The 22,966-nt window shown below is 38.4% G+C and overlaps 3 protein-coding genes across 5 annotated transcripts; 2 read left to right on the forward strand and 1 right to left on the reverse strand.

Annotated features, from left to right (window-relative positions):
• The first annotated feature begins 1,231 nt into the window (after positions 1-1,231).
• LOC141808201 (cell surface glycoprotein CD200 receptor 1-A) lies at positions 1,232-8,917 on the forward strand. 3 transcript variants are annotated; one of them, XM_074694639.1, is made up of 8 exons: positions 1,232-1,292; positions 1,371-1,505; positions 5,350-5,403; positions 5,795-6,106; positions 7,774-8,049; positions 8,186-8,282; positions 8,379-8,421; positions 8,517-8,917. In XM_074694639.1, exons 4-8 carry the CDS (start codon positions 5,836-5,838, stop codon positions 8,604-8,606), a joined length of 777 nt encoding a protein of 258 aa, XP_074550740.1. In that variant the 5' UTR covers positions 1,232-1,292; positions 1,371-1,505; positions 5,350-5,403; positions 5,795-5,835; the 3' UTR covers positions 8,607-8,917. The 3 variants fall into 3 exon arrangements, with proteins under 3 accessions (XP_074550740.1, XP_074550739.1, XP_074550742.1); XM_074694638.1 differs by lacking the exon at positions 1,232-1,292 and having other exon boundaries at positions 1,308-1,505; XM_074694641.1 differs by lacking the exons at positions 1,232-1,292; positions 5,350-5,403 and having other exon boundaries at positions 1,308-1,505; positions 8,517-8,916.
• A 2,018-nt stretch (positions 8,918-10,935) lies between these two features.
• On the reverse strand, positions 10,936-15,267 carry LOC141808205 (uncharacterized). Its single transcript, XM_074694643.1, has 4 exons — positions 15,114-15,267; positions 14,543-14,562; positions 14,418-14,455; positions 10,936-14,131 (listed from the first exon to the last, which is right to left on the reverse strand). The coding sequence occupies exons 1-4, from the start codon at positions 15,131-15,133 to the stop codon at positions 13,943-13,945; spliced, it is 267 nt and encodes an 88-aa protein (XP_074550744.1). The 5' UTR covers positions 15,134-15,267; the 3' UTR covers positions 10,936-13,942.
• Positions 15,268-16,985: 1,718 nt separating this feature from the next.
• Positions 16,986-19,973, forward strand: LOC141808660 (uncharacterized). The gene is made up of 5 exons (XM_074695333.1): positions 16,986-17,456; positions 18,568-18,897; positions 19,095-19,235; positions 19,322-19,353; positions 19,457-19,973. Exons 1-5 carry the CDS (start codon positions 17,318-17,320, stop codon positions 19,772-19,774), a joined length of 960 nt encoding a protein of 319 aa, XP_074551434.1. The 5' UTR covers positions 16,986-17,317; the 3' UTR covers positions 19,775-19,973.
• The last annotated feature ends 2,993 nt before the right edge of the window (positions 19,974-22,966 follow it).

Here is a 22,966-nt window from a genome sequence, read left to right on the forward strand (position 1 = left end):
CAGTCACAAACGTGTACATACTGAGTCATCCACTTTGATCATAGGTGGCCTTAGTTTACACCTTTGTGCGGTACCACTTCAGACCTTCCATATCTTTGCTGAGTGCAGTTTCTGTAAACATATTTCAGCTATGGTTTAGGTAAACTGAGGTCTCTGTTAGCCTTTACTGTGAGTTCAGGTCTCCCTGGTTAATCACCAACGCTTGCTGTCAGTATTTCCTGCTGCTTTCTGGGAGATTTCCTGATGACTTAATAAATGGTCTTACCAAATATTGCTCTGAGTAGGGATCATCTAAATACAGCAGTCCACTACTGTCCACCTTAACAAAGGCAGCAACCCTTCACATGAAGCTGTGTCTCTGTCCTCTTGCTTGTTCTCCTCCCTGTTTCGAAATCAAGGGGGTGACTTCAATAGCACCTAACAGAGTTGAGCCATGTAGCATCCCCCCTGTCTCATGTTAGCAGTAATGTTTGCTTTCACGAACATGTTGCTACTACCAAACCACCCCCAGCTCCAGGTCAATAACGACATCACAAAGTTACCAAAAAAGAAGGCATGGCTTAAAGTACTAGCATATATATCCTAACTGGAGTTAAATAAACTAAACATCATAGAAAATATAACATAAACATTCTGGATAACAGTTCTACTTCTTGAATGCCTCTGAATCTTTTTTGTTTTGTTTTTCTTTTGTTCAGTGAAAGTATGCTAAATGTTCACATCTTTAAATAATCCCTCTGCGTGCTCTGAGGAATAGTTCCCTGGTACTGTAATCTCCAACAAATAAATAAATAGTAGGACAGCTTGGAAATGATCGCAATGCCTTTTCTTCAAATAAGTGTGTTGTAAAAGTAAGTATATTATGTTAGTGATGAGTCATACTGTTCTCTGGAGAGTGTGTGAGGAAATGACAGAAGAATTTAATGAAGCGTGATTCGACACTTTTGTCATGTAGGGCGAGTGAAGTCTGAAGTCTCGCCTGTCCAAAAAGTGGTTCATATGGAGCTTTTATTGCAAAATTTTTTGTGTGTATAAATTCATCCATAAATATGTGAACTGATCCACAAATGTGTGAACAGATTTGCAGATTTGTAAAATATTCACAAATATTCCACGAACATGTAGACTGTTTTGAAATCAAAAATATAGTCTTAAATGGCTGAAAAGTCCAAGTGTTTTTTCCTAAAAGACTTGAAAATATGCACAAGTCATTATTAAAACTGGAGTGGCCCTCAATTGGCTGTCTGCGTACACGTGGTTTTTGCTAACTACAATATGGCCGCACCATCCGGGTAACTATACTATCCAAATCGCGACGTCAGTGCAAGTACTCTATTAGAGCCCCAAAAATATTATTTTTTTCTGTTCAGGTCCAGAAACGTGGAAAGATTGCTAGCTAAAATGTTTGTCAGCTCTGAAAGAAAGAAGCTGCAGTCAGACTCCAGCCTGAACCTGTCACAGACTGAGTGACTGGAGTTTTTCTCGGGTTTGCATCAGTTTCAGGGGTAAGTGACAGAGAAACTGACAAACCAGCACCGTGTCATATGTAGATAGCAAAACATTTCTATATGCATGACCGCAAACTGGTTAACCTAAAAGCTAAATTTATTAATCTTATTTGTGGCAATGAAGTGTGTCTCTTGTGCGCAGGGCTATACTGCATGTTATGATTATTGTAAACCTATCGGTTGTGGTCTCATGTGAACACAAAGTCTGAAAAAAACGACTTTTTTTTACTCAGTGCAGAATATCTGAAGCACAAAGTCGTGGTATTAGTGAGGTTAATTTTGGCCCCTAACTTATTTTGAGAAATGATGAAAAGCACAAATTACACCAAATGTATACTACATAAGCTTATATTAGTTAATAAATTCAGAAATAAATGCAATGTTGTTTTATACACCTGAGTTCAGACCCATGGGTCCATAGAGATAAATTATTGACAAAATAAATAAGTATTGAAAAAATTAATACTGGGAAATGTATTGGCAATGAAAAAAAATGTATTTCTTTTTTTTTCTTTTGTAAGATATATAAAATACCCATAAATCTCATTATTTCCTAACAACTTTAATTATCAAGGAGACCTTTAATCTATATTTAAGACTCAACAATGTGATGAAACTTGGACTGAAGACTGAAATTTCAAAATATAAATAAACAGAATCTATCTCTATATGATATGAGAGTGATGAAACTAACAGCAGCAAATTGGCAAGTTGGGTAAATTGTTGAATTAAGTAGAATTAAGCAAAAGGCGATGGACAGTGTTTGATCAGTGCTTGATCTATGTAGTTAGAAGCCTGTTTCTCTGACCAACCGTTTTGTTGAGTGGTTTAGGTGTCAGCTTTGTTGTCTTACAGTTGGATGGTTTTAAGCTCAGGCCTTGCTGTGAGTTGCTTTTTTTCAGCTTTCTTCAACTGACACGGCCTCTGTGTTGTCCTTGAATGTTCTGATATGCCACCCCCCACCCACCCACAGTTGCGTATGAATCATAACTGCCAAGATAACGTGACTGAACTGGAAAGTTCAAGTGTCCTAACTGGTAACACTTAGGGGTGCAAAGTAGCGGCGTGGTTTTTCAGTGAGAACAACATTGGTGTGATGATAAGCGCTATGAACTCACACCAAAAGGGTTCTGGTTTCATGGTTGTATGTGTGCAAACTGATGGAAAAATACTGCAAAAAAAAAAAAAAAAACTTATTACAGCAATATTTTTTTTTTTATCACAGTGAAGCTGAAAGTATGTTTTTCAGAAGGGGGTTCAAAGTTTGTCCTGCGCTCAGACCTTTCTGGATCAGTTTTCATGTTTTTCATATTACCTGTTTGGCATATTGGCTTGTGTTTGAAAGAAGTCATTATGAGACACTGAGTTCTCCCTGAACCTCCCACAATACAGGAGTGGATTGATGTAGTAAATTGTATGTTATGGAAAAGATAGGGTAAGAAAAATGTGGACTAGGACTTATCATGTAAAACAGATGGGCAAATTTAGTGGAAGTAACCAACACTGCAGTTCTGTTGTTCCCAGCAAACTGCTTCATTTTTCTGTTCTCTGCTTTATATTCCTAATGGTAGTGCTTTAGTTTTTTCTTCAAGATTAGTTTCTTAATTTCTGAATGTACACTTCTGTTCTTAAACCTGTTTTCTCTTCACATCTGGAAAAAAAAGAGTTAATTTTGACACAAACAGGAAGTTGCTGTTATCAGAGGGAAACAGCATGCTCAGACACATGCTAATTAAATGTGTCTCACAAACTATTTTTCTTCCCTTTAAAGTCAACTCTGACATATTTTTAAAACTGTTTTTCTTTGGATTTTGAGGAACATGACTTCACAAGTTGCAGATTTCGCAATGTTATGGAGAAGCTGGTGTTAGTGTAAACTGTGCCAGGCAGCCAGCTCACAGTCAGCTGAACCTCTGCTGCCTATATGAGAAATAAACATGGTCTAATATTGGATTTCAGAAAGAAGAAGAGTCCTGTGACCGGTTAGAGGCCTGGATTTCTTCAAAAATGACTTCCCCTCATGGGTGTCGGGGCTGGTTTTGAGTTCCTTTCAGACAAATTTATGAAGGCAGCTGTCAGGCAGGTTTATCAGACCTTAAGCTAGACAAGGCTATTAACCCACAAGAACAACTCAGCAGTTTTTTTTGCAGAGTACACAGTCAAGCAGAGTCTGTGCAGGAGAAAAGCATAGTTTTTTTCCTCAGTTAAGCAATAGGACAGATGATATCAAGATGCTTAATAGCAGGTTCAACCCACTCAGAAACCACAAACTCTGTGCACACACATGTACAGATGCAGAGTGAGTGCAAAATGAGTTGTCAGCTAATCTGTTAAATACAGAGGCCTGGTGTCAGTATCAACGCCTGCGCCCTGGGAGGAAGTCTGAAGGTGAAGACGATCAAGCGCTTCTTTTTGAACTCACTCAGTCTCAGAGATTTCCACTGAAACTGATAGTCAGACACAGAGATGTATGTTACATCTCAGTGTTTGATTTCATAAAACTGTTAGCATCTGTACATCAGGATCAACATCCTTTAATTCCAGAAGGAGCAGTATGAGCTCACTGTGTGTCCTGAAAAGTAAAGCATCAGTTCAACCCAATCAGGTGAATGTGGTTTTTGTGTTGTTTCTGTAAAGTGTGATCATGTGACCAACAAAAGGAAACTGCTGCTCTTGGCTTATCAGACGTCACCCTGTGTGGGAGAAGTAGGCAGATGTTTCAGTGGAAAGCGGTTTGAGGATGGAGGAAGAGAAAGAAGAAGAAGGGAGGGATTAGTTAGTCAGCTGCTTTTTATTTCTTCACAATCTAACAAAGCTGCCACAGTGTTTTCAGCCAGGTCTGGATGTAGAGAGGAACCAGCTTTAACCCTGAGCTGAGCGAGCAGAAATTGAGAGAGCGAAAACTACCTAAAAGGGATAAATGAGTCCGAGCAGGGCCGGTGTGATGTCTCAGGAGTGACGAAGAAGTCAGTTTGGGTCAGTTTGCAGAGGAAACTTGACACAGCAGACAATGAGGGACATGATGTGGAGTTATGCCGTGGTTCTCCTTTGGTTTTCTGAAGCATGCAGCCGAACTCAAGGTTTGAGCTTTAAACATTTTTATGAAGGTGGTTGAGAAAGTTTTTAAATACAAGAATGATTTTAGAGAACACAACCCTTCAGGACTGAAACAGTTTTTTTGTGATTCTCAATAGTCTGTAAATCAGATCAGGCACTGTACCTCTGTGTGCATCGTGACCTTAATTTTAGATCCAGCTCATCTGACTCAATCCTTGAAGCCAGGGGCTCTGAGATTTCTAATGAACTATCATGTTTTGACTCACAGAGAAGACAGCAATGGAAAGAACAGACATGGAGGTGGGGTAAAAAAAAAAAGAAGCTGACAGTGGAGGGTATTGTTCCATAAAGGGTTGCCCCACAGTTTCTGAATGAATGTCTCTTGAGTGGAAATCATGCTCTTATCTAAGACGACAGTACAGTGAAGCAGCTTTTCTCCATTGTGGGGGTTTCTAAAAAGTGCAGAAGCTTCTGTCAGAGGGTCTGTGGTTTTGGCGACCCACTTTTATTCACGTTTTGTTTACACCTGTTTGATGTAAAAAAAAAAAAAAATGTCTGTGTTGTGTTACAAACGTTGCTGCTTGCTTGATTCTGAATACTGAATTCTGTGAAATCGTGCAGTTTCAGAAACTGTGACTCTGCTGGTCCTTCAGCCTCTCCGTGAACTAAATGACTAACAAACTAATGATCATTAACACTGGTTGTTCCCCATAACTAACTACTGTTTCCTGAAAAACCCTGATGATTTACTAACTCTTTCCTCACATCCACCTCCATCTCTCAGGACTTTTTCAAAGCACCACTGAGATCACCAGAACCACCCCCCATGCATATAATGGTAAATCTATCCTGTCCTGTGTTTAACTTTAAGAGGAAAACTACAAAGTGAGACTTGTGAAGGCAGCTTATGTTAATGCCAACCTTATTTTAAATATGAAGCATGGATCAGAAGTGTTGGAACAAACACTTAGAGAGCAAATTTATTGTGAAAAGAAAAAGTTTAGTCTTTTCTTATTATCTATTTTTAGTTTATTTTGAAATGAAATGTGAAAATGGTATAATAATAACCAAAAACAGATACCTTCTGCTGTAAAAGGTTTGATTTTTATTCAAATTAATTGAAAGGGGAATAAAAGGATTAATGTTGTATAAAACATCACATTGTTAATCAGGTTTTATAGGACAACTCTCACCCTGTTTCACTTCATCTCTTATTTTCTTCATTACAGACATTAGAAATCTATATTTTAATCAGGGGGTAGATGTGAACATGACCTGCAGCAACAAGACGTGGGATAAAATCCTTTATGTCACCTGGAAAATATTCTTGGAATACAAGAAAAAGGATTGTTTAATATCATCTGCCCATGACGGTCAAAGTAACGACACCTGCCGGGATGGGAAGTCTCTCCGAAACACGCCCAAGTCTCAGTCCTACCTGCACATCCCGAACTTCTCTCATGAGGATGTCGGGGTCTACAAATGTCAGTCACCTTTTAAAGGGGGATCTGATGATGTTCTCATCAATGTGGCTCTAACAGGTAGGACTGCTCTCCTTTTATTGATAATGTAACTTCATATATGAATATTTTTAACTTTTTAAAATTACATTTATCTCAGAATTATGAGTTTATGGGTCTTTATTCCTGACTCTCTTCTGTGGTTAAGGTCTGAACTCAACATTTTTTAAAATTGTATTTATGAAGCACCTTTCATGCTTCAACCATGCCGCCCAAAACACTTCATAAAAGAACAGAGATGTAAAATAATAGCCGTAGACAAGACAAGAATAGACATAAAATATTACATATTTTTATTTACATATAACATATTTCAAAGAATAGAATTAAGTCAGAGGAAAATAGAAAGTAGTAATAGTAGTAATAGAAATATCAGTTGCAATAAGAGTTTAAGTGGAGAGTTGTGGCATTTAAATAATTTGCTCAAATATTCTTATAAAAAGCAGTTATGAAATGGTGTTTTATTTATGTTGCACGCCTTTTATTTCGAAATATAATGATATTAAACTTTCTAACGCATCAAAATAGACACACAGCCCACCCGAAACTTGTAAACCAACAACCACATTTAACAGGAAAACTGTTTGTAAAAAAGCAACTTTTTTAAAAATAATTTTCACATTTCAAATCATTTTTGAATACTTTTCTCAGGAAAATTATTTAATTTTTTAAGGATTCAAGGAGCTTTTTTGACATACCAACACACATTTACATGTAGATAGCATGAAATTTCACCCTCAGGGTCCTGATTTAAGGCCTGATAGATAATGAAGCAAGACTATATATATATATATATATATATATATATATATATATATATATATATATATATATATATATATATATATATATATATAAATTTGAAAGGAAAAATATCTAGACCTAAGTAGAGTTATTAACATCAATCTAAACTTAGAAATACAAAGTAAAACTGAGGCAGCTGAATTTAGCACTGCTAAATATGTGAGGTAGTCCAGCAGTATTGCACCACCTCAGTGATAAAAATGGCTAAAGTGTACCAAGTAGCTGAATGATAAAGCTGCACTCGGTTGAAAAGATGAGAGGATCCTGTCTTTTTTGTTTTGGAAGATACTCCTTTGGGGGACAACTGTGTATGTATGAAGTTATTTTTTTTTTAAACCTAGATAACGTTTATCTTCATTAAGAGCATTTATAAAACCCGTTGCCTACAAGCAGAATGGACAACGCACCTTTACTCCCCACTGTTGTGAAATGTGAAGCCAAAAAACCCCTTGAGAGGCAGACACTTAAAAAAATTTTAATGACTCCTGTTGGTGTTTGCAACATCTTCTCATTTTGGCTTTACTGGTATTGGCGCATGAAGAAAAATAAGAGAAATAAAATAAGAGAAATAAAAAAATGTGGGCAGTCACTACCATGGCCCTACAAGCCAAGTGCAGCTTTTTGTGTGATTTTATTCAGAATATATGAAAACTACTTGATTATTATGCAAGCTAAAGTTAGTCTTCCAGGCTCCTTGAGATGTTACTTATCCAAATTTCATCGGTAGACATTTGTAAGCGCTCATCTTTGAAGCCTTGACAGCAGGATGATATTTTTTTAGTGATAGTTTACCGTATGTAAAATGACATTTTATGGAAAAATATCCTAATCTTATTCGAGGGTAGAGCTTTAGGGATTTTCATGATTTAAATCTCATCTCTCAGTTCCTCCGGAGATCTCACTGAGATTTATGCACGAGGGCAACCGGACGGTGGCAGTGTGCAAAGCTGAGGGAGGAAGCCCCGCTGCAAACATCAGCTGGAGCCTGGATGGAAACTCATCCGCTGTCCAAAGACTCCACTCTCCAGGACTTTATACGGTGGAAAGCCGCCTGGTGCTCCCTGAGGGGGAAGATGAAAAAAACCTGAGCTGTTTCATTAGACATCCCTACTGGGAGGAAGGAAAAGTGCTGTCAGAACACGAAACAGGACACAAAACAGGTGAGTTTTTGGAGAGAGGAGGTTTAACTTGAGGGGTTAGTGTTAAAGGAAAACATTTAGCTTTCAAAAAAACAGAACTCAGCGTTGGATTTATGTTCAGATTGACATGTCTGTGTTTTTAACTTTCTCTTAAAAGGAAGGATTCCATGGCTGCATATTCTGTCTGTTGTGACACTCACAGTGTTTTTGGCATCACTTGTATTTATTGCACAAAAGAAACTGAGAATCCTGAGGTAAAATTTCTCACTTTATCAGAAATGAACAATACGTGCTTTAAAGCATTTCAGTTCGCTTACTGAGCAGGTTTGTCTGTTTTTGCATTTCTTCAGGCCCTGCCAGCCCCCTGTCAACCCCTCGTCCAAATCTCCCCCGGTAAGTTATTCCTCCATAGTCCTTCACATTATAATCTGTATATTTGTTGTTCTACAGCCAGCGATGTTCACAATGCCTCCTTTTTCTTTTTTCAGAGAGAGGATGTGGAGGAGGTGGAGCCTTATGCAAGCTATGTTCAACGTGAGAACACGATCTATAACTCCTCTGCCGATTTGTTTGCATAAACTCCGTTACTTCGACCTCAGTCAGACGTAACACTTCTGTGCATCTGTGAAACTGAGAATGATGAAATAGTAAAGAGAGACATGAAAGGACGTGGAGGGAGGGGGAACTTGATAAATGTGTGACTGATGGAAAAGGGGATGTACCTAATGTCACAAACTGGCTCCTCTCAGTGTGTGTGTGTGTGTGTGTGAGCGTTATGGAGACTGATAATAAAACCACGCACAGACTTTTGTCTTAACTTATGGAATAATCACGATGTGTCTTAATGTATGATTTAGTAAATAAATGCTTTGAAAACACACCAGTACACATCTGCATATATTCAAAACATCCTTTGATATCCTGGTGATCAGAGTGAAGTGTGATTTCCACAATGATTTGGTGTTGGTGGTTATGAGTAACTAAAGAAGTTGTTCACACTGCTAGACACAGTGTGATCATCATCTAGAAACATCCAAAAAGGAGCAAACACTTCCTCATTAATGATTAGTGTGACTGGGTCAGATGAATAAATGCTTAGTCTGTGTATTAGCTTTTTAATGAGAATGGAAACCCATTTCTGTAAGAAGAAAAAGGAAATGGAATCTCTCTACTGGAAGAGTTTGACCATCTTTTATGGAATTTTGAACCGTTTCTTGCCATATCATTTAAGAGATGGCCAGACTTCACTCAGGAGGTTACACGATAAGAGACTGTGTGACTCGATGGAAGGTTTTCAGACTTCGAAGAGATTTTGAGATCGGAAGATGTCTGAGTCTGACAGGTGGAGGTGATGACTCACTAGGAATGCATGGATGATGAGTCGCACACTGATGATTCTGTGAAGGTGGGAACATAACGTGAGGTGCTAACGGTGTGAAACCGTGCTGTTTGAGGTTGTGCAGGTCTGAGTTTTATCTCAACAAAAGCAGACTCAAGATTAAGTTCAGTCAAAGATGTTATCAATAACATCCCCTCTTGTTTCAAAAAGCAAAATTTCACACTTTAAAAACAAACTCAGAGGACAATCTGTGTTTTTTTGTTATGATATAAAAACACAGGATGTTGCTTTCACAATCAATTTTCTGAGATCATGAAAATAACAGTCTGGGCAACTGTGTCTGTTTTTAATAGCCTCTTCATTTTCATACATTTATCCTATTTTTGCACTGTTTCCTATTGTACTAGTTGCACTGCTGTATGCTTTTTTTGCGTTTTGTTTTTTGTGCCATCACTTGTTGTGCCTTATTGAAAACACAAGCGTGTACAAATGTACTATCTGTAACTGAGTTATGCTTCTGTCCAGGGCGAGGTACAACACAAGCAAGAATGTAGACTAGAGGGAAAAACCTTTGCAAGTGCGATGACGTGCTTCAAGTTATTTTGGCTGCCATGTGGCGCTATAAGAAGGGCTCTTTTCTCCATCTAAAATAATATAGCCACAGTTACCCCCAATTAAATCAACATCAACAACATTTTTCAACCTTCACTAACATTCAGTAGTCAGAGCTGAATATTCACTTCTGATTGATTCCACCCCTGAGGACAAAGAGGAGAAGGGTCAGATTAAGTGCCTCAGTGTACCCTGAACAGATGAGTCTCGACACATCTCGTAAAAGGAGGGACTATGCAACAACTGATAGTTGAACAGTCAATGTCAGTCAATCAACTTTATTATTACCTGCTCATGCTGTGCTATTTTTTCATTAAAGTAGTGCAGGGGTGGCCAACCAGTCAGAGACCAAGAGCCACAAAAATTACCGTGGTACTACAAAGAGCCACATCACACGCACACCTCTTCTCACACATAAATGAAAGGATATAAGATGAAAATCAAAAGATTTCCAAATTTTGAAGTGACATTTATTGCGTTTGTAAGAGTGTTTCAATTTGTACCAAGAGCCGTGTCAAAGACAAATTTTTGTTTTACTGCAGAAGAGACAGCGTTTCATCTATCTATCTAGATAGCTATGGGCACATGTGGGATGTAGAGAAAAGAAACTGAAACTTAAGTAGCAATCTCATCACCCAAGTATTGATCAATACTGATCACAACATCAATGTATTAATAATTTAGATTGACTGGTTCACCACTACTCATAACAATAATGAATGGATCAAAGAGCTGCACACCGAAAGGCAAATAGCCACATGTGGCTCACGAGCCGCATGTTGGCCACCCCTGTAGTAGTGCTTTTTAGGGGCTTTTACTACTTTATTTGTGGAGGATAGGACATAGAAACTCAGAGTGTGTAAGGGATTGACATGTGGGGAAAACAGGACCACCTGCGGTAGGCTTAACCAGTAGTATTTAATAAAAGATTCAACATAAAGACAAGAATTCTAATCTTAACTTGACTCACTATGAGTAGAGACCTTTGCAGCATTTAGAAAGTTACAGCTGTAAGAACAAACTTCCTTCAACAGGCAGAAACCTCGAAAAGAACCAGAATCATTTCAGACATCTGCTGAGTTTGTGTTGTTACTGGAGACAGACGATGACAACGACGACAATGACACTTACGATGATGATGATGATGATGATGATGATGATGATGATGATGATGATGAAGATGAGACTGCAAAAGTCCTATCAGCTGAAGTCTAGCAGGTCCAAAGCAGATGCCCCTACATGAAAAGGGAGCCCAGTGATGGATTGAAGGGGTTCAGATCTGATCCAGCTCTAACTATAAGCTTTATCAAACGGTAAAGTTATAATCTTACTCTGTAAAGGTAGTGTGGTCATGTCTGCCTTCTGGACACTGACTGGCAGATGGTTCCAGAGAAGAGGAGCCTAAAGGCTGCTGGGGCATTACTGCCATCTACTGAGAGAGATCAGCAGAGTCTAACACCATGAGCTGTTCAGCCACCTTAAAATCCAAAATTAATCACGCTCACAACTCAAAGATAGTCTGATGATCCCCTGTAGATTAAGACAAGTTAAGCTTTATGTTTTTACCCCCTTGCTTCCCCTGTGATGATAGATGCCCTTCATGAAACTGGGTCAAACTTTCAGTTTGAATGTTCTTACCCTCAAATGAATCATTATTATTTGACTGATAGAAAAACAGGAAGCTGCTTTGAACTGTGGGTTGAAAATGTTTCTTCCATCCCCTGCACACAACACACTTGGGCTGGCTTTCTTTTTGACATTTCCTCCTTGAAACAGTGCCAAAAACCTGTGCAGAATTATTAAAACTTTTATTAGATGATTTTAACAGATTTTCAACAAGTGAGAGTAGGATCTGTAAAGTTTTACTTCAAACAAACAATAAAAAAACACAATCATGTTGGAGTCAAATGCAACACACAGCTTTTTTACACAAATCCAGTCAAACATAAATATTTCTATGGGTAAAAATGTCAATAATGGTAACTGTTCTCAGGAGTGCTTTGTTGCAATTAATCATAAACTCTTTAAATATAAATTTTAATTCCAGCTCACTGACTAGTCTTGAGTTGGAAAACATTTACTGACAATAGTGCACAGCTTAAATAACATGGCTTAAACAGGATCACAGAACCCGCAGTCTGCTGAGCTGGCACAGTCAGCCTTCAGTCCTGATGTCAACATGTCTTTTTCTTGTTCTGCATCGCTCCAGTCAAGAGGTCAGAGCCAGTTCAGCCAGGCTCAACCCAGCTCTGACCGTCTGTGTTAAAATCTTCTGTATATTTCCCATTTACTTTCTTTCTAGGAACAGACATCTCAACAGAAGAAATATGCTTCACTTCTCCACACAGAGCTCTGATGGGGTTGTCGATAACAATATCTGAAGTCTGGACCCTTCTAATTTATATATGTATTGTAATGTGTTGGTGATCGAGAAGAGATAAATAAGTATGGTGTTTGAAAAGCTGACCTGCTTCCTGCTGCATGCAGAGAAAAAAAAACAGCTGACACAGCGGTAGTTATTAATGGTGAGGAAGTTGAGCGATGAAAACATAGATCTATGTTGTATATAAGTGGAAGATGACCACCAACCATAGCTACAGCCCCAGCTAGTGTCTGGTGGCTGCACTACAGCTACTATACCACATATTGAGCCTGCAGATTTAAAAACAGCTGACTGGTGATTCTGGTGATGATTGGCAGGATGATGTTTGTAGTTTAGTATTGAGATGATGTGGCAAGGTGCATAATATAAGCTCAAAGCTGTGCATTACAGGAAGTCTGGGTGTATGGTGACTTCAAACGTGGTTGTATTTACCCTGTTTAGGATGAGAAACCACATAAATACCCTCTCTTATCATACCCAGAACATCTTAAGTCATATTTTCTGGAACGCTTTAAGTTGAAAATGTGTATGGTGATATTCTCTGAAATTGTGCAGCCAGTGGCATCAAGTTTTAAGCAAATACAGTAGTTAGAGGAGCTGAATTAGCCAATATTGGCATGACTGATGTTAGCCATGTATGGAACCAAAAGGAGATATAGCAAATGGACATCTCGGCCCTGTTTACACAACAACCTTTCACTCAAAAAAAGAAAAAAAACACAACAACAAAAAAATTAGCATTTACATGGAAATGCTGAGGGACTGAAAACACTGTATGACGCACACCAGGCCTGTAGTTGACAACAAAACTGTAGGGACAGATCAGCCCTTCACTGAAGTAGAGGTGGGCTGATCATCTGGTGTATACATTGAATGCGTCAAGACACATGTTTGTTGAAAAGCAGTCAGCAGATTCATTTTCTGTGTAAACAAGAGGCCAAAACACAACACTACTTTTGCGTTTCATCCCAAAACTACTGTCGTGTGAACGGCCCAGTCTAGATTGTTAACTCGTGGAAAGCAAGGAGTACAATGAACTTTTAGCATCCATGACCACTTAAGCGCCAAGAGTTTGTGCATATGACTTATGACTTATAAGTTCAATTTGAAGGCAGCTGTAGACCTAATGTTAGTAGATATGGACCCAAGCTTTGGTTTTGTTCAAGCTTAAGCTGTCTAGAGATCAGTTCAAGAGTTTTATCTTGAGTAGAGAATCACTGTGACAGCTCGTGTACCCATTTATTCCTCTCTGTGTGTAACTCAATGAACTAATCATCTAAGACACCCAAATATTCCTGCACCAAAAACATATCATGAAAAACAAAAAATAAAAAACAATTTCTGAAAACATTGCCCTGAATCCACCAAGTCTCGGATTCTCCATTATCTGCTAATCTCAGGACATCCTACGGTTAAGCTTTACATTCTTTGTTCTAGGTAGAGTTTCCTTTGTGCAAGGTTGAAAAGAGAGCATTTTAGTCTTTTGGAGGGTAAAATCTATAGTTTCTTCATCACCTTGATTCTCAGAAGTTAAAATGCTGGTGAGTTTTTGGAAACCAAGCTTTCCTCCAGCTTCATAATCACCCCATTGGGACGTAATCATCTTCACAGTCGCCTTTAGATGAGCTGTCAGACTCCGGTCGACGTTGGAGAGCAGGAGGGATGTAAACTGTTGCGTAGTCGCAATCATCATTAGGTGAAGCTTTGGGTCTTCTCACTCCTCTGGCCGTGCTGTGGTCAATAGAGGCGTATGTCACATCCTCGTTTGGCTGTCGTGGAAATAAAACTCAGTAAGATGCAAATCTTTGCCTCTGAACACACGTTAGATATTCTTCTTGAATTCAGAGCTACTGACACTGGTGTGCTTTCTGATGTGGTTGGTGTCTATGACTTCCTGGAGATGAAACAAACAGCCCTGTGGTTGCTTCACAACACAGACCTCACACTTATATTCAGTTGGTATGCAAATCAAACAAGGCTATAATTCTGAAGAGGCCGGTGGCTATGAAAATTTAGACTCAATAAAAGTGGGCTAAAAATAGCGGGGAAGCCTACCTTTGTATTTGTGGCTTTTGCATCATCAGTTTCAGAATCTGAAAAAGAAAATGTATAAACATGTTTTGTAACAAAAAAAAAAAAAGTTTTTATGTTCATTTTAATGCTGGTTTTTTGTTTGTTACCTTTCTTTTTCTTCTTAAGCCTGGCAATAAAACAAATTCAGAGGATTAGACCAAAGTAAGGAAACAAGCATACAGACAAAAAGCTTCAAATATGACAAAAGTGTAAATGATAAATAAATGAAACGGATCAGAAATAGACTCTAAAGTACTGATTTAACTTATCAGAGGAGGCTGAAATATATTTAAAATCTTCTTTCTAGATGTGTCACCCTTCCTTGACAGCTCACACAAATGAGCATGGTGCAACAGGAAGCTCACTACACATGCTTAAAACTGGCTTCTGTCAAAGTCTGTCTATAAATGTCAGTGAAGGAGAGCATAGGGCACTCCAAGCATTAAGTCCAAACACACATACAGAAATATATCATCTCAAAAGTGCTTATTCTTCAATCATCTTACATCAGTGACAAACAGACTGACTCACAGCGGGTCTAATTTTAGCTGTTACCACTACTTCCTTGATGAGGCGAATGCAGAAGCTTCCTACCACATGCCAAAATGCATCACTGAAGCGACTACATCAGGGCTGTGTCTGAGTTTTACTGTGTGCATCTTAAGGACAACCACTTACCTCGAAGTGCAGTTTCCCATGCTGGGGCCTCAGATTCTCTGATTCTGGGTGTCCACACTTTGGTGGTTTGACAGGAACAGCCCTGAGCCTGACACTGTGGTAGACACTGACCTCACCGAGCGCTCTGCTGCTGTTTGAGCTCTGACAGGTCAGGGTGAGGAGATAAGAGACACTGATAGAGGGAGAGACACACACATAGAGAGAGAGAGAGAGAGAAGGGGGAAGGCGGTGTATGGGGGAGACAATGGTCTTTTTGTAATGTTTTGATTTCCTGTGTGTTTACAGCACTCACACACAAACACACAGCTGCATGCACAAACCCCACAAAAAAGAGAAAGCGCGACTCCAAATACAGAAACATCAGAGATTTACTTTGAAAACATGCACAAAATACTGAGATTCTTCAATAGATGAATAAGACTTTTATTAGAGATGATGTTTCAACATATTTATTTGCTGTAAGCTTGAAAAATTTATCTTCCAATCCTGAACGAGGGCTCCAAACGTGCAAGGGTACAAAGAAGTTTTAAACCAGCAGCTTCTGGATTCACCGTTTATTTCCCCTGCCTTTATACACAGCAACACTTCTGATATTACTAATAGATCATATATATCAGCAAACTCATAATACCTGCAAGTAAGCCAGGAATGATTTGCATTAATCATAGATTTTTACAACTTTGAGCTGTAATGTTTGCTCTTGTGGATATATTGCTTGTGTAGTTTGCATGGCTGTGCAAATGTTTCTGTGTAAGGCCGTAACCCAACTTTTCAGATAACCAGGAAACCTTTCTGCATCTAAAGGTCAGAGATGGATTTTAATATGCAAAATATTATTTTTCATGTTTTAAAATCTTTATATTGATTTTCTTTGGCCAGAACACGTAGAAGTCGGTGCATACACATTTCTGTAAGAGGTAATGAGTGAAGAACAGGAGTAGAAAAAATAGCTAGTTGCTACCTGGTTGTTGGCCTTGTTGCTCCCACTTGGTGTTGGTTGTCCTATTTCTTTGACGTTGGACGTCATTTATATTAGTATATGTTATATACAGTAGGTTGGACTGAGGGTATGTTTCCTGTTCATGTTGCTTGCTCATTTTGTGTTAAGATGCATTAAGTTCTGTATTTGTCAACTTCCCAGTGCTATTAAAATTTTAAATTTAGTTCTGCCTTCTTACCCTTTTAAAGAATATTTTCCATTAGAGTAACTTTGTGACAAACAACCCCATAGTATGTGACAACCATGCACCCTGTGGTGGGGTTGGTTGTCAAAATATGCCTGTGTCTTTGATAATTAATTAATTCTTTGTTACGATGAGCTGGAAGATGAGAAGAATACACATTTTAAGCCAACAACTTAACCTTTAATTTAATGTAGGGATGACTTTTAAAAGATGTTTTGATGATGAGTAATTCACACTAGAGTGATTATTGTGACAACCAACCCCGTTCTCCCCTACGTGATTTGCCAGGGCTTGGTGCCATCTGTGACATTCAATGTTTGTGTCGGGAAATATTTTGGCAACAAGCCATGTCTTACACTTATGGATGAAAAGTGTACCAGATGCAAAATTTTATTAAATGCCTTTATTTCTCTAAAAATAGCAACTCAGAAAGATTGATGTTGATGTTTTTTTCTCTTTGGACACAACCAACTAGACTGGCAGAGCATAGCTCAACACCTAACACCAGAGGGCGCTGTTGGAGCAGTGTTAACGTCTCACGTCTTCAATGAGGACATGACGTCGTTGAGATGAAGAAATATGAGTTGAATGTAAAAGGAAACTGATCCTCAGTCATCATACATTACATTCACGGTGGAAGTGTTGCTTGCATATCGATTTATTATTTATCTATTTGTTTTCTTTTGCAAACTTTGAGTTATGTCTTCCCCTTGTGGAAGTGCAGAAATGGGCACAGATTGGACAAACAAAACAAGCAGCTTATTATTATTTTATAAGAACATTCTGTTTCATCTCCTGTTTGGAAGTTTATCCTCTCCTTTTCTAACTTTTCCCCATATGACAGGTCTATCCTATCCTCTGCTTTATGAATGTTGTCACCATTGCGGATTGTCATGTTTGATGATTATCTTCTTTCACACAGGTGCAACATTGTCGCCTACTTATGTCATGTCAACCGCTGACATACACGCCTGATGGTCTGTGAAAAACATGTGGGTTGTAAGGAAGTGGTGAGGTGAAATGAGACCATGCAGGAGCTACTCGCGTAGTTTATCTTTCAGAATCATGAACACGTCGAACCAAATGGATAAACAAAATTTCGCTCACCTGCTGATTTTCAGCTGTTTTACATTTCTCTGTGTTAATGGGAGAAGTCAAGGTAAGAAACTACAATCCTTTAGCTTCTGTTCTAGCTTTCAAAACACAGTTTGTTTGTTTTTTTTGTTTTTTTACAGATCTGAGTCATTAAGTGAGAACAGGCTTTAGGTTAAATATCCTGTCCTTTTCCACATCGTCATGATTAATCTGATTAAATATTCTAACTCATTTAACTCATCTGCTGTGAAGAATGACTCAAAACCCCTGAAATGCCCCTGACGCATTTTGGGCAGTTCGTCCAGGTACATTTCATTTGGCTACAAAAATAGATAAACAAAAACTAAAACAAATAAAGAATAGTCGACCTCGACCATCATTTAGTATTATGCGCACTTTGCAAGAAGGAGTTTTCTTTTCCGCTTTGGGGCCTCTGTAACTCAACCTCAGACAAATTAACACGATTGTGAATTGTGTTAAATGGATCGCAACAAACTCAAGACCAATCAATATCGTCGAGGACACAGTTTTTACAAAGGATTTGCAAGTTCCCTTTCAAGATGCGTTGTACAAGGCTCCATCAAGAAGCTCAAAGTTTTCTGTTAAAATGAACTGTTAACGGTGTGTAATTAACATTTTAAGTGCAAAAATTGTCCTTTCTTGAGTCTGTTTGCTCATGCAAAATGAAACGTTATTAATATCCTCAGCATCACTACAAATAACCTGATTCAGTACTTAAATCACTTGAAAGCACTACTCAAATCAAAATTCAAGTCAATTGTAGTATGTAGATAGATAGATAGATAGATAGATAGATAGATAGATAGATAGATAGATAGATAGATAGATAGATTCTTTAGACTTTATTAAGCCCAAGAGAAATGTGTGATAATACTCTAACATTTATCTATGTGTATATTATGTGGCTTTACTGTGTACCACATTTAGAGTATGTCATTTTTATTGACAGCTTCTAGTAAAGTTAAAAACACTGAGCGATCAAAGTAGGGAAAGATAAGTGTTAATGTCATGTCACAAATTTAAAAGGCAACTTTCCTTCTGTGATCACTTCATAGGACAGTATTAAAGCTTTCTGGAAGACATGCATCAGAAGTTAACAGCCAAAGTAAAAGCTATTACTTGTGACTTAAACGCTTTCTCTACTTGTTTTGTAGATGAGCTTTCATCCTGTGATGTTCGTCTCTTAGTAAAGAGGGGCATGACCTTGACAGCTGCCCCAAATTGCAGCGTGACAGTCGAGTGTCCGGTACAACACTGTGGAGAATCCCTGAATGTCACCTGGTGTAAAGTCCTGGACACAGATGAATGTGAACAGATCGATCAGCGAAAGAACGTGGAAATATCACAGAGTAAGCTGAATGGGGACAAACTGATCTCATATCTGACATTCAAACAGATTTCCATTCATGATGACGGCCTGTACAGATGTGAACTAAAAACTGACTCCACTGAGCACAGTCACCTGATAAACATATCAGTTTCAGGTAATTACATTCTCCTTTTCTAGAGGTGAAACATCACACTTTTGATACTGATTCTAACTTGTGCATCTAAATCTCCAGCCTTACACGAAGGAGTTCAAATCTCACGTATTGATAATCCTGGTAAGAACTTTTTTGTTTACCTTACATCCTGTGTACCTGATAGTAGAGAGACTAATACTCCCGTTCTATTTGTGTAGAAGCTGCTGCAAGGGTTTCTTCTGTTGTTGAGGATGTTGAGGATGAGTCCTGGCTGCTATACTTTTATATCTGTGTTGGGATTGTGATCCTGGCTGCTACACTGATGTTACTTGCCATTTTAAGATTTTATGGCAGGAAAGGTAAGCACATTAAAATGTCTTCAGAGTCTGAATGTCCATGTTTACTACCTGATGACACATTTACTGATTGTTTTTCTTCTTCTCAGGAGTCTTGATTGTGAACCAGAAAATGAGAAAGGTGAGTCTCATCTTAAAATAAGCATTGAGAGTCATAGATATGTCAAGTTAGGTTATTTTGTTGTCTCATTTCTCTAAATGTATCCTCTGCTTGTGTTTAACAGGAAATCTATACCAACACAATACCAGGCCTACCAGCAAGTGCTCCTTCCACTTCTGTCCTGCCAACACACTTCCAAATCCTGCATGAAAACTTCTCACATACTGCAGTTCATTCAGTACCAAAACCTTACCCAATGAGTTGCAGGGGCCAGCCCGTCGCCCCCGTGGCTCACAATATAGAAAGAAGCCTCAGCTCAGAACATGCAGTGTATGCTACCGTTAACCGCCGACAGGCCAAGGAGCCTGCCCGAGAACTGCAAGGCCGCACCACTGACAAAAACACAGAATATGCCTCCATCAAGTTTGTTAATTCCTCTTAGGGACTTGATAAAGTCTCAGTGGAAACTCTAAATGTGTGTGGGGTCATGGAACAGAGATTACAGCCTCACTGATGAAGAGGAGGACGGAGGAAGCTTGTGGGTGTGAAGAGTTACAGTACAGCCAGTTCAGCCCTGGCCGGCCCTCTGATATTTTCCAGAAACTTTGTTTGGTCGTCTGTTAAAAAGAAATAACAGTCAAATGTAGATTGCATAGTTGTTTTGCTAAATAAAAAAGAGAATGAATAAGAAAAAGGACATTTCCTCTGGCTTTTTCCTGATGATGTGATTGTTAACATCAAAAGTTGTGGATGTAAAAGCTTTTTCTCACGTTCTTAAGATGAATACTGAACAAAAATACAACTTTTCAAGCTCATTCTTTATTAACAAAAGGACCAAAGTTAAAGATAAAGATAAATTAATAAGTTGAAAGATTAACTAAAAAGCAAACAGTTCTATGACATTTTTATTTTAATTTCATTTAATCAATATTTCCTGTGTGGACCTCTCTGCTCTTCACTAAAGGAAATTCAGCCGCTGGGCTGTGGACCTCACCACTGTGGTTTGCTATAATGTTCAGGAAGTTGACTAAGACACAGGGGCTACGAAATGCCTCCATTTCTGCTTAACCACTTTTTGTTTCCATACCAAGACCCTGTTTGAGCTCCGTTCACACCAGTGTAACAGTTACAGGCGTGGAAATACAGAGTATTGAATATTCAAAGGTAAAGAACTGTCGGAAATGCAGGTCAGAGTTTTGTTGTTCTTGTACTTCCTTCGTCTTTAAGCCCTCTCTTGATGGTCGACTGAAAGGCTTATAAGAGGGGAGGAAAGGAAAGACTTAATTTCAACATTTACAGAAAAGAAAAATAATTAACAGTATTTAATATACTAAAAGGGGACCTTTAAAAAATCAGGTTTATAAAGTGCTTTGACAATCAAACAAAAATACACAACCTAACACAGAAAAGTCCCAAAAACGAGTCATGAAGAAGACAAAGAGCTCAATAGTACACATGATTCAACCAGTAATGAACCATTCCAATGATAGAGCCTATTAAAAATAGCACCAAACTAGCAATACAATGTAGACAATATAAAAATAAGTTAAACGTATTGATGAAAATGAAAATAATATAAATAAAAAAAGTGTTTTTTTTTTCTTATTTTCTGAAAACTTTGAAAATCACTTTGGTGATCATGCTCAGAGCCTAACAACATACTGAGACCACATGGACTGAAGAGGAAAGAGGAAGTTGAAAAGCAATCATAGAAACTATAAGACAAGTTAAAAACGATCACATTAAAAACAAAATAATAAGCGCAAAAGAAATGTTAAGAAGTTAATTAAAATAAAGATGATATTAAGAAGAATAATGGTCAGAGTTGATGGTCCTGGGATGCAGATGGCCTAGCGGTTTAGGTCAGGTTCTATAGGGGTTGCCCTTGAGCTGATGGGTTCAAATCCAGTCTGTGTTTCTGGCATGTCATTCCCCACTTTTGCTCTGTTTCCTACTCTGTCCACTGCCCTCTCATGTCTTAATAAAGACACGAAAAAGCCCACCCTAAAACCTTTAAAAAGGGATTAAAGTACTATTAGAAGTATGTAATAAACATTTGAAATAAATCAGATATGATCAATAGTAGGAACAGGACAACAAAGGCAACAAGAAGACAACATCACATGAAGAAGAGATTTATGAGGTGTATCTGATTCTGAGAGACTTATCCCCCAGGCAAGTCTTTCCTGAGTCGAGGGGCCCTGATTGAAATTGGTCTCTTTTAGGTTTAAGTCTCGACTTTAAGATAGCCAGGAGGCTCCCACTGGAGGATCTAAGTCAGGTTATATAAGAGGGCAAAAGTTTAGATGTGACTCAAGAAAGCTTTAAAAGTTATCAGCAAGATCTTACAACCAATTCTGTGACGTCGTCTTTTAAAACCAGTGAATTATAACCAGTACAAATAACATCAACATCATCATCAGTATTTTTTAATAATGTAAAACCACAAAGAAGCCATTCATAGGCTTGCCTGCAGCAACATCAAAACACAGCTGTTTTTCCTGTCAAGTCATAAGCTGGTTTGATACACCAACACTGACCAGATGATGAAAGCTGGTGTAAACTGTCAGTGTTAAAACCTGGAGTAACCTCATACATATTTAATATGACTGACAAAATCCATTCTTCACCTGAGAGATGGGAGATATAAGAAAGCAGGAGTTGTTTACAAGGCTGACCTGTGCCTGCTCACCTTAGTTCATCTTGGCACAAGAAGCTCCTCATCACCTTGAAGTAGAGGATGTTTTTCACTTTAGTTCAAAACATTTGAATCATTTTAAACTCACAGTGTCCCTTCACAAATAGATAGTGTGTAAAATGTAAAGAATGCTCCTGAGTGATGTGAGCTTTAGGGTTTTTTTTTTTTTTCACTCTGTTTAGCTGATTTATATTCTCAGGTCAGGAAAGGGAAGTTGAGACTTGTGTCCTGGATTTTCTTTTTGTCTCTAGATGGAAATTTTTCATCTCAGCCTCTGGTTAGACCAGCCCACACACAAGTTTCTCTCTTTCTCTCTATCTCTTTCACACACACACACAACTGTGTTTTTTCTGTGGTGGACAAAGCTTCGGTTCAGAGCCATGGAGCTTGTGCGGAGGCAGCATTTGTGGCGATAAGATGATAAGATGAAGCCTGAGGTCACTCTTAGAGAGTGCTGGGGCGAAATCAATCAGCTGACAAAGATTGGAGATGCAGTGCTGATGACAACGCAATTTGTTCCCACTCAGAAACTCTGACAAATACAGACTCTGTGGAAAGAGCTGACATTCAAATGCTGAGATGAAAGAGATTTTTGATAAACAGGGAATAAGAGTTTATGTTTAGCAGCTTTCAGTTTAGAAGACTCGGGAAGTGACAACTAATTTAAAGAAGTTAGCAAGAAAATTGATACGCAAACATTTATGTAACAAAAGAAATAAACTCTGTGTGTTAACCAGGGTTAAGTATACACATGTGCAGCAGCCGCTTGCCTGTGTTTGACTCTGCACAGTATGAGCCCATACTCTGCGGCCTGGCCTTGGATGAAAACCACCACAAAGTTCAGCATCTGGAGGCCAGGTCTGCAACATCAGTGTTTCATATTCTTCACATTAGTTGAAATAAAAAAAGGTTAAGATCATAGGACAGAGACTGATA

This window comes from Halichoeres trimaculatus, unplaced genomic scaffold (genome assembly GCF_033239565.1).
Source record: "Halichoeres trimaculatus isolate MK-OKI-2021-1 unplaced genomic scaffold, fHalTri1.1 fHalTri1_scaffold_19, whole genome shotgun sequence".
NCBI classification, from domain to species: domain Eukaryota; kingdom Metazoa; phylum Chordata; class Actinopteri; order Labriformes; family Labridae; genus Halichoeres; species Halichoeres trimaculatus.

Coding starts and splice junctions, on each gene's coding strand:
- LOC141808201 (XM_074694639.1), top strand. CDS start 5,836: ATGACCTGCAGCAACAAGACGTGGGATAAAATCCTTTATGTCACCTGG. Junction 6,107..7,773: donor CATCAATGTGGCTCTAACAG/GTAGGACTGCTC, acceptor CTCATCTCTCAG/TTCCTCCGGAGATCTCACTG. Junction 8,050..8,185: donor CGAAACAGGACACAAAACAG/GTGAGTTTTTGG, acceptor TTCTCTTAAAAG/GAAGGATTCCATGGCTGCAT.
- LOC141808205 (XM_074694643.1), bottom strand. CDS start 15,133: ATGGGAAACTGCACTTCGAG. Junction 14,563..15,113: donor ATGGGAAACTGCACTTCGAG/GTAAGTGGTTGT, acceptor TTTTATTGCCAG/GCTTAAGAAGAAAAAGAAAG. Junction 14,132..14,417: donor CAAAAGCCACAAATACAAAG/GTAGGCTTCCCC, acceptor TTTCCACGACAG/CCAAACGAGGATGTGACATA.
- LOC141808660 (XM_074695333.1), top strand. CDS start 17,318: ATGAGACCATGCAGGAGCTACTCGCGTAGTTTATCTTTCAGAATCATG. Junction 17,457..18,567: donor TGTTAATGGGAGAAGTCAAG/GTAAGAAACTAC, acceptor CTTGTTTTGTAG/ATGAGCTTTCATCCTGTGAT. Junction 19,354..19,456: donor TGAACCAGAAAATGAGAAAG/GTGAGTCTCATC, acceptor TGTGTTTAACAG/GAAATCTATACCAACACAAT.